The sequence below is a fragment of the Geospiza fortis genome, unplaced genomic scaffold (assembly GCF_000277835.1).
Source record: "Geospiza fortis unplaced genomic scaffold, GeoFor_1.0 scaffold130, whole genome shotgun sequence".
Taxonomy (NCBI): Eukaryota; Metazoa; Chordata; class Aves; order Passeriformes; family Thraupidae; genus Geospiza; species Geospiza fortis.
In genome coordinates this window covers 13,421,794-13,432,821 of record NW_005054300.1, presented here as the reverse complement: position 1 = coordinate 13,432,821, position 11,028 = coordinate 13,421,794, and the positions used below count along the sequence as shown (strand labels likewise).

Sequence of the window (11,028 nt, the reverse complement as noted above, 5' to 3'; positions counted from 1 at the left end):
GGCAGTAGCCCCTCCAGCACCTTAGGCAGCCCATGGAACAGGAACAGGAGGGCTCACAGAGGAAGGAGCCTTTAGCTTTCCAGGCCAGCTCAGGCTCCTCGCAAGCAGAAGTTGGTACCTTCCAGCTCAGTTTGGAGAAGTGAGAGGGCCCCATCATAAATGCACAAGGCCGGATGTGAATGGAGATGTCAGGAGGGAGACCAAGCAGTGACGAGGTGTGAAGACTCAGATTTTCTCCACCTTGTAACACACAGTTGCCAGTGTAGGGTGAGGGGCATCTGCAATCTGAGCTGGGCTGGGCTGAGGGGGTGGTCATGGAGGAGGCTTGGAGAGCTGCTCCTGCTCTTTCCTGATGCTGTGGTTAAAGGGCGGGTTGTGTTTTCCAGAGCCCTCGATCTGGCATCTTTCCCAGGTAGTAAATTCTCTTAAAACCTGAACCAAACAGAGCTCTAATTGTACATTCTGCTTTTCTCTTCACTCCAAAATAATGGCAATAGCATTTATACAGTGCTGCGTTGGACGTGAACCTGCACAGAGGCTGAGGGACCGATTCTGCTTTCCATTATTCAGGGGCACTGCCTCTAGTGAGGCAGATCAGAATTTGAACACTGAGCTGGAGCAATGAACTTCTACTATTCCCTGCTGTTTGACTGTGGGCAAAATAAAAGACCATAATATATGATGCAGTCAGCCAAGAAAGCAATATTGCTCTGCCATGTGCACAGTCTACACCAAGACAAGTCCAGGATCTCATTTCTATATTCCCATAGGTACCTCATTTAAACCATCAGCCATAACCTGCTTCTCATTTTCAATACCACTTGGTATTAGAGCTGCAGTGAACTGCTGGTGAGAGATTCTAATTCCTGCAAACAAGCCCCTGTAGGCTTGCAAGGAAAACAGAGAGTTCCCCTCTCGGTTGCCTGCTAGGTTCCCATCTGGCTGTTTTAACTTTGCTATTGCTTTTAAATGTGCCTGTTTCTGCACACCAAGCTTTCAACTCTACCTCAAGAGACTCTTGGGCTCTCTTAGCATCAGATTCTGACCGAAGTGTAGAGACACAGACTGGGTCTTCTTAACAAAAAGGAAGATCATATTTCACATTACAGTATCTACAAGATTAATTCCACTAACATGATCATTTCCTTGTGAAACACACTTCTTTCCATCTGGAATTTTCCATCAGGAGGACAAAGAACCATAGTGTTACACACTACCTGAGAGAAAAGAGAAGAAAAAACAGAGTAGACAGCACTTTCAAATGCATCAAGAGGCTGGTTTTTAATTTTTTTCCCTTCCACATGAATTATATTCTGACCCCATGCTTTGGAATTTTGAACCATATAGTTTGTCAGGTTTTTGATACAGGGAATTTAGGATATTTGGCTGCAGGAGCTTTCTGTATCACGTTATTGTTAGGTAGTGTTTGTGCTATTGTAGTATCCACAGGCCCTGCTGTGCCTAAGGCTCTCAATAATCTCGTGTAAGGACTTGTTACTGAAAGACACCTGTCCCCATCTGGGCTATCAGCATAACCACAGGCAGAGCTGTGCCAGCCAGGAAGGTACTAGCAGAAGGGAAGGAGGAAAGATGATTTGGGTCCAACTAATGTCCTGTTAGACTCCTCTTGGGACTCCACACATTCATTTAATCTCTATGCAGCTCAGTTCCATCTTGAGTAGACAAGGGAACAACCAATGCAAAATGGCAGGGAGTTACAGAAGTGAAAATTTGGGCTAGGCAAATAGGTGGCTATTCAGTCTGTGTTCATTGTTAGTGAAATAAAACATACTTTTCTCAACCAGGAGCAAGCCATTTCATCTTGTTTAATGTTTTAAAATACTTTATGCAATGCGGGAGAACAAATTGCAAAATAGAGTAACTGAATAGAAAAATGGAAATGGTAATTTTTTTTGAAATAGTAAAATTAACTATTTAATATCTACAATATTTGAGTGTTTTCATTTTTACCCCCAAAACTTTGCTGAGTTTTTTGCCACTAGAATCTTCAAATGCAATACAAATCTATTAAGTGCATTAGCCAATTCAAGTCACTAGGGGGTTTATGTGGGTTTTTGGTTTTGTTTGTTTGGTTTTGTTTATTTGTTTTTGTTTGTTTGTTTTTTTGGTTTTTTTTGGCAGAGATGTTCAATAGAAAAGGGCAATCATTTCCACCATAGAGAAAGGAAGGAAAAAAAATAAACCAAACCAACAAACCAAAAACCAAACCAAAAAGCTTTGCAGACTATAGCATTCAAGTGGCTGGACAATACTGGGGAAATACAAAGCTCCACTAGGTTGTTGTAGACAAGGTCCTGGCATGACTGAGTCCCTCAGGAGCTGCCCCTGGCTGTATGCAGACAGCATGGAGTCACCCACAGCCTTTCCTGGGTACTCCCTGCAGCCAGGCAATGTTACCGACAGCCACCTCCAGCCTGGACCTCCAGGGCAACTCCTGGACCACTGGGGAAACCTAGGCTCCGCAGGCCAGACAGGAGTCAAAGCTGGCCCAGGCCATTTGGGCTGTGCCCCAGTGCTCCAGGTAGGTGGGAAATGATGCAAAATGACAAGACAATTTTAAAGTTTGTGTGCTACCTTGTATTTTGTGGATTGTCATTAAAATCTCTGTCCAGCCTCAAAAGTCTCCCATAGGTTGAATTGGTTTTTTTCTGTTGTTTTACTTTTAAGCAGAAAAAAAATAGGAAAGAAAGACAGAATGATAAGAAAGAGAAGAAAGATGAAAGAAGGAAGGAAAGAAGGAAAGAGAGAAGGAGAGAAAGAGAAAGCAAGAGAGAGGGAAAGGGGGAAAGAGGGAGAGAAAGAGAGAAGGAAAGGAAAGGAAAAGAAAAGAAAGGAAAGGAAAGGAAAGGAAAGGAGAGGAAAGGAAAGGAAAGGAAAGGAAAGGAGAGGAAAGGAAAGGAAAGGAAAGGAAAGGAGAGGAAAGGAAAGGAAAGGAAAGGAAAGGAGAGGAAAGGAAAGGAAAGGAAAGGAAAGGAGAGGAAAGGAAAGGAAAGGAAAGGAAAGGAGAGGAAAGGAAAGGAAAGGAAAGGAAAGAAAAGAAAAGAAAAGAAAGAAAGAAAGAAAAGCTAATGAGATGGCTACAGTTTAAAAAAAAAGCAATGCTATCCAACTTGCATGGTTTAGATCTCTGCAGAAAATGTTAGTGGCCTTGTAAGACAGAATTTTTTCCCTCTGGTACAGGGATTCCTGTCCTCCTACTGTCACTGTTTCCAACTAGAGCAGCTTCTGGGAGCCACCCAGAGGGAGAAGCTTAGAGAAATGTAATCAGTGGCAGCACTTATGCTACCTCTGCAGTATCTTAAAGTAGAAGGTGGGGGAAAACCTTCACCAAAGTCCCTGGCCTTCAATTAAAAAATTCATATTGCTTTCCTCATTAGTCCAGTCATCTGCTATAGCTATTTCCAGGCTTACCCTGAAGGCCCTGCAGAGCACTCCAATTTCAGGCAGTGCAATGCAGGTGGGAGCTGTGCTCTTGGGAGGAGCTCACTTGTCTGACATCAGGCATGTGAATAAAACAATGTTGGTACACCTTTTGGAAAGAGGATTGCTCTATGAAATGGAGTTCTGTTGCAAAGCATTTCCCTGGCTGCAAAGGCCAGAGTCATCTGTGAAGTGTCACTGGCACCAAAATTACTAAATTTTGGGAGAACCTCCTCAAAGTCAGGTCTTGGACAAGTGGCCACACAATCTAATTCTCTTTGCTCATCATCTCTATTACTGTAACTAACTGAGAGGTTACAACAGAAGTTTAAAGCAGCAGGGCCTAGGAGAAGTGAAAGTTTGGTATCCAGCTGCTCCACAGCTTCAGCCCTTAAGCATTTGCAGCAACTCAGAGTCAGCCACACTCCTCGAAAATGAGCCCATGGTCCTATTAATCTCCTGATGCAGAAGCTGTATTATCTTATTCTTGATTTTCTGTAACTGCTTCAGCTTAATGTTCTGTGTCGGTGGAAGTACAAACAGGTCATCATGAAGATGCTGGCACTAGTTCTTGAGCACAGTGCATGACTTTCACAAGGCAGTAAAACTTGTAGGGCAATGCACACTATCTGTTTCTGTGCTATTCTTCATGCTAATCTGGGCTAGGATTGCACAACATACTCCTTTACCAAAGCTCTTGATCTTATATTATCTGCCCTGAAAAATTTGTGGGCTTTTATCTCTATATTTTTCTCTACTTCCCTGCAGTTCTTTTCCTCCATCATTAAAAGTAAAACCAGTCTTCTTTTTTCTATGTCTCCCATCATCTTTATTGTGCTTTTCATATCTTGCTTATTAAGTAGTTACCCTAGGGAGACCTCTTTCTTATTGGAACATACAAAAAGCTATAACTGCACTTAACATTTGTGGGGAGGAGGAGGGAGGAAGGGGCAAAGGAAGCAAATTTAGACTGAGGACTCAGAAATATATGTGTATGTTCAGTAATATGCCTCACATCAACTCCACTTCTTTTTCTGTAAGCAAAAATATATTCTCCCTTGTTTTCTGCTTATTCCCCAAATCAGCTTACACTGTTAAAAATAATGTACATGGACAAACTTGTTGTTTTAGGAGCAACACCCGTATGGCTGCTGCTGCTGTGGGGCAGGGGAAGACCAGATGACTTCTGAAAGTACATCTATGCTTGTTTTCTAAAATTGCTGAGAAAATAAACCCAAACTTTAGATTTAGGCATTCAGGCTAATGCCTAAATTGAGTGAAAGCTGATGTCATATCAGAATAAACACCATTTACCCTACTTTGGGAAGAGTTCTAGCGTGCCTTCCACATTGATTATGACCTGAGTAAGAACAAGCAACCAAATAAAGCTCATGAATAGTTTCAGGGGCAAGAACAGCAATTCAGGATAATGAGATCCAGGCAGGAGAAATGTTTCTAAAGTCTCAGAGAAGGGACTGCTTGGATGTCTTGCTCTTGACTGAGCTTTGCTTCCAGCTGAACCATCTGACCTGGGCTTGCTGGGTCTAAACCAGCAAACAGCATTGCAAAAGGGTTGCCCATATTCCACAGCATGATTTGTGAGGGTTCAGAGGTCTATAATCTCAGAGACCTGTGAGGGAGCCCTATATGGATTCTCAACAGGACAACAATGCCAGAACATTTAGATCTATAATTTCAAAAATACTCTTTTTTTTTTCTCACATCCTGGGTAAGTACCCTGCCCCTCAGACAAGAAAAATGGCCCCTCTCTGGAGGGAAGTAGCTATCACATTATTTATACAAAGTGGAACAGCTCCCAGAGGAAAGATTGAGACAGACAGGCATAAGAATACCAGTATAGCTGAGTGTCCAGGGATGTTCAACTGAGAGAAAAAAAAACTAGTTCAAATCCTCTCAATTTCTCTTTCTATATGTACAGACATATACAATACATATATGTTTATAGATGCATGTGAAAATCCTTTCCTATGTATACATGTATGTATGTGTGTGTGTAGGTGTGTTTAAATACATCACTATAAATGAAATAAAATTGTATGTACACAATGTTTCTGTGTGTGTACACATGCACCATACAGATGGTGTTCACATACATATCCTAAGATTTTCACTGTGGCCATAGAAACTTTGTAAGTCAATTAATTGATGCATTCAAAAACTTCCAGTCTTAACTAATCAGAATCAAGTGTACACAAATACTCTGGTAGCACTTCAACAAAAAGAGAAATGTTACCTGTGCCTGCAAGGGTCATCATGTCTGCATTCAGGTGGTGCACATGTTCTTTACCAATAGTGTTACTTGACAAGAAATTAAATCACATTTTCTTATGCTGCTTTCTCAGGGGAAAAATTACATGTCTGTAGAGTCCTACCCCTGTGTCAGTCCTGCTCTCTGGATGCTTTTAGCAACACCTGCAGGCCCTGCTGCACACACTAGTTCTAATAATGTAATCCTATTTGGAGGGTAATGAACAGGTCTACTTTCTAGGGAATAGTATTTCTGTATGAAAATTTCCTTTCAATTCATTTCAGAAAAGCTGTCTCTGATACAGCCTGAGTGCATGCAAAGGAGCAGCAAGATGCTTCGCACCAGAGACTCTTCACCTCTGACTAGCAGCACTACCTACGAAACACCGTCACTAACAGATCTCCAGAAGCTTCTGTGGCTCAGAGGAGGCTCTGATAATCATGTGGACCAAGTCTGGCCAAATATCTACGTGGGAGATGCGTAAGAACTTATGGTCCTATTGTTAACTGTTATCAGTCCCTGGGAGGAGGAAAGGGTGTGGTACTACTGGGGAGCAGCTTTTGGGTCTTCAGGAATGTTTTGGTGATACAGGCTTCCAAAACTGATGATGTAAAGAGCTTGGATGTCAAGAAACATAGGACATGCAAAATGGTGACTTACTCATAGCATGTCTGATTTGGTTTTTTATATTTTTTGAGCCACCATGGATTTAGCAGGGTAAAAATTATTTGTATTTTATACTAAAGTCCTCAAAGAACCTATGCCAAATTGATGTCAATTCTGAGATGCCTTATGTGGCCTGGAAATTGTGCTCTAAGGCAGCAGACAAGAGGCCAGTAGACCTAACACTCAAATAGGAGTAGCAAGATTAAAACCCAGAAGGAGGAATACCCAAATGAATTGTGCAATAGCGATCTTGACATTCCAAATCCAAGCTTTCTTTCAAAGATGATAAAACCGAAAATATCAAACATGAATTTTCATGCAAATACCTTATTCTTGTGACCAATAATATTTATTGCTAGTTCCTTCCAATTGGATTACTGCAGATTACCTAGATCATTAGCTCATTTTTTCCAGCTCCTCCTCCTCATGAATATATCAGTTAAGATTCAGAATTTTGTTGAATGTCTATAGTCCTAGTTTATGGTGGGAAGTGGGGTTCACCTAGCTGGTGAACACAATGCATCCACTTCATGTCCAAACCAGGAACAAAGTGTTGCTGCATCTGTGCAAACTCTCACTCTTGAGATGAGGTACACTACCAATGAGAGATTAGCTCTAAAATTTCCGAAACAAATATTTAAGGAAAATCTTGACCACTTCATACAGTAAGCCATGTTCCCAGGCATTATCTGCTGGGAGGCATTTGCTTAACTGACAGTAACCCACTGGCAAGTCTGTGCTCCTGCTGTTCTCCACACCTCCATATCACATTTTTCATGTGCAAAGCACTATGTGCTTCTTGAAATTTGCTCCTCTGTAAGCAGGATGCAGTTCCTGCATCCTTCCGTTGTGGGAGCAGGCACTAACTTTAAACCATGCTATTTTTGCAGAATGTTAGGAGCATTGCCAATGTGCCCTTCATGTCTTTCAACAGGTGGGCTGCTAGGAGCAAAACTACACTTCAAAGCCTCAAAATTACTCATATCCTTAATGCAGCAGATGGACCATATAGCATCAACACGGGAGCCAAATATTATGCAGATCTGCAAATAGAGTACTATGGAGTAGAAGCATTTGATGATCCTGCCTTCGATTTAAGTATCTTCTTCTATGATGCTGCCAATTTCATACGCAAGGCCTTAAACTCTTCAGGAGGTAAGAGAGAAGCAAAGATAAGCTTTGAGGGGAAATTTCAACACAAGCCAAATGACTTTTCATTGCAGTAACAGGCACCAACAGAGCTCAGAATCAGCATATGGTTGAAGGGAGCACATACAGAGCCACTGAGCAGAGGATGGAGAAGGGTGAGTATGCCATGTGCTGCAGGGAAGGTGGCTGTGCCAGGTCCCCAGGAGTTGCAGAAGGCTGCCTGCCCCCAGCCCAGCATGGTGGAAAGAATGGCAAGCTCTGGGACTGGAGTGTAGAGGGAAGGGCAGAGGTTATGGCCCTGCAGATGCCACCCCATGGGCCCATCCTGCAGGGATTCAGCAGGAGCTGTGTGCTCCCACACATCCCTCCCACCCCTTGCACACTGCCAGGGGCTCCAGCTGGGGATCCTGCCCTGCATGCTGCTCCTGCTCCCTGTGGGAGCAGCGGCACTTCGGTGCTGGCTGGAATGCTTCACACGCTCAAGTACTTCACGGAATTGCAGCTTTATTCAGCCTGTCTATTAAGCTAGAGAAGCAGCAGAAGTTAATGAACTAAGTCAAAAACTACGAGCCTGACCTGCAGCCTGCTGAATTTTTGTCAGCAGAGTTTGGATTAGGGCCTAGTTATCATAATTTCCATTTGTTCCAGAGTTTGCTCTGACTCTGACTGGCTGCAGGATCTGCTGCTTTCACTGGAGTGCTTTATTAAATCCTCAGTTATAGCTCACACTGGGCTGCTGAGATACAGTAAATTACAACTCCATTTTTACAGGCAGACTATCCCACAGAGTTTGTGGGACTTGCCAGTGATCACAGTCAGGGCTGGACCAAATTTTTCTGCCAAAACTTTTCTTTTCCACAGAAAACTATACTAACAAGTTTAATCACAGAAAGCTTCTCCTTCCACAGAAAATTTCAACTATTTCAATCTTAGGCCTAAATTAGAAGCAGGAGGTTAGTATGAAATACCACCTTGCCTGAGAGGTGATCTTCCTGAAAGTATGAAGATCTACTAATTGTCACCATTGCTTTCTTAACTTGTTTCTACTAATTTTTTTTCTCCTCCCTTTTTCTTATCCACTTTACAAATAATAAAGCACACTCACCTTGCTGTGCCTTTTTGTTTGCGCAGGTAAGGTGTTTGTTCATTGTGCCATGGGAGTGAGCCGCTCAGCAACTTTAGTGCTTGCCTTTCTAATGATCCATGAAAACATGACACTTGTGGATGCCCTGAAGACAGTGAGTGCTCACAGAAACATCTGCCCAAATACAGGGTTCCTCAGCCAGCTCCGGGACTTGGACATTAAACTGAACGAAGAGAGGAAAAGAAACAGAGCATCTGCTGCCATAGGCCTGTAAGAGAATATTGCTGAAAGAAGGAGGACAAAATCCTGCCTGCATCTCTCCTAGATGAACTGCATTTATAAATTTAGGACACAAATTTATGGGACACCAGGACGCATGCTATTAATAAAAGTAGATTTTGCTTGATCTTTCCATTTTGCAAAGCCTTCCTAGATTTATATTTATGATTGGTTGTATACTTTATCCTTTACTCTCCACCTTAAAACATTGCTGTCTGCTAGCTTAAAAGAAAAAAAAAAAGAAAAAAAGAGAAAGAGTTCAGGTTCCACTTCAGAAATAGCTGTGTTTCAGCAACTAGTGGAGCTCATATCACTTTATGAAGTGTTAGGCTATTTGAGGTGAAAGATGCCATATTATTTATGCTACAGTAATGCTTAGAAGTTTTCTTATGAACCTGCCCCCCACCCCTTCACTCTCTGTATCTCAGAGGGTTTGTATTTTGAGACTTGAATCTGGCACTGGTTAGTTCTTGCTTTTACAATTGGTGGAGCTCCTGAGTTGGGGTAAGAGGCTGTTTAAAGGCAGAGCAGCTGGGAAACAATGTAAGCCACTTTAAGAAATTAATCCAGGTATCTCTACAGGCTTTTCCTTCTGGCTGTTCATCAGAACTTTTTTCCTCCATGTAAATACATTTCCTTGAGAGGGCATTCAAATATTGTTCATCTTACATACCAAAAATCATCCAGGAAATGCTGCAGAAAATGCTTCTAAAGAAGAAGGTGAGTTACCAGCTAAGGCTGGTGCAGGAAAATATTTGACAAAGTTCAAAGTATTTGTCTGGCAGTTCAAAATTACAAAACTTGGGATTTTCTTTCTCAAAAATAAAAGGTTATTAACATTGCAACATCATATTCTGTGGCAGTTGCTTTTGTGAGGTGGACTGAAGTGAAAACTGAAGACACACAGGAATGGCAAGGGAGGTGTTGACAGGCATCAGGCTTTCATCTTTGTGTCTCTGGGCCACCATAAGAGCACTCAATAGCTACTGTCATCTGATGGATCAGTGCTGCCTGGAAACTATGTGAAGCACATCTGGCTTTTGGTTCCCAGCGGACAAGCATTTGCAGCACAAAGCCAGCACCAAAGCCAGCTGGGCATGGCAGTTTGTATTCCTAGTACCAAACTCAGGAATGCAGAGGCATGAAAACTCCCCACTATGTGAGCTGGCTGCTCAAAAACAGCACAGCAGCAAGGGAAAACATTCCTTGCAATTTCCAGTATTGTCTACAAGGCTAATTTCTGCCTTCAGGACAAACAACTCAGCACCTTTTATAATGCTCTTAGGTGATACCTACATCTTCTTTGTAGGCCAGACTATAGGAGTCAGAGCACAAAGCAGAGTATTTGGCACTGAGGATCTGAGCATCATACCAAGGATGTCTCAGGGGATTTTACTTTGGACTAACCCTGTAGATTGGACATCCCTGAGCAGCAGTAGAGCAGTACAGGAACATTTCTTTGCTTTAGTTCCCTGCACAAGGAAACCTTCTCATGAGCTCTAGGGCTGCTCTACTAAGGCAACAAAACCTCAGTAAGTAGGAGTAGCCAAATTAGTAGTATGCTTCAGACCCAAATCAAAATTTAATATGAATGTTTCCATTACCAATTAAATCTCATAAAGTGATTCAAACTTACAGAACAAGTCAGGGAAAATCCCCCAGTGTATCTATCTATAGAGATCCTCCCAGCCTCAAGCAGAACTACATTTTCTAATCCTTCCCCCTCTTAGAAGCAGGAACCAACCAGCCATTTTCAGGCTGGAGCAAAGGGCAGAGCTCAGGAGTCAATGGGGGTACTAAAACAGGGGCATATTAAACACATTTCACAGGATACAAATTTACCGTGCTTTTAAAACAGTGACTGGAACAACTGGAAATCTGGAGTTTACTCTGATGGTAAAAATACTGTAAACACAGCAAAGTGACACACAGAATGCAACTTCTCAGGTTGCGATGCCTTGGGCACGGTTTTTCTCCCAAAGGCACGCTCCGCATCCCATCCCATATCATCCCGCACCCCACTCCACATCCCATCCGCGCCCGTGGCTCTGGCTGCCGCCGCCAGGTGGCGCGGTCGGCCCGGCGCGCCCCCGGCCGGTCGGGTTGCGCCGTGAGGATCCCGGCGGGGCCGCGCCGAGCG

The 11,028-nt window shown here is 42.8% G+C and overlaps 1 protein-coding gene across 3 annotated transcripts in view; it reads left to right on the top strand.

Annotated features, from left to right (window-relative positions):
* LOC102038036 (dual specificity protein phosphatase 13-like) overlaps positions 1 to 9,416 on the top strand; it is a 23,227-nt gene extending 13,811 nt beyond the window's left edge. For 2 of the 3 annotated variants that reach the window (XM_005417243.1, XM_005417242.1), the window contains exons 3-5: positions 5,995 to 6,190; positions 7,311 to 7,531; positions 8,657 to 9,416. In XM_005417243.1, the coding sequence (XP_005417300.1) occupies positions 6,024 to 6,190; positions 7,311 to 7,531; positions 8,657 to 8,883 (615 nt within the window). In that variant the 5' untranslated portion in view covers positions 5,995 to 6,023 and the 3' untranslated portion in view covers positions 8,884 to 9,416. The remainder of the gene's footprint in view (positions 1 to 5,994; positions 6,191 to 7,310; positions 7,532 to 8,656) is intronic. The other variant, XM_005417241.1, reaches the window with a different exon arrangement.
* The last annotated feature ends 1,612 nt before the right edge of the window (positions 9,417 to 11,028 follow it).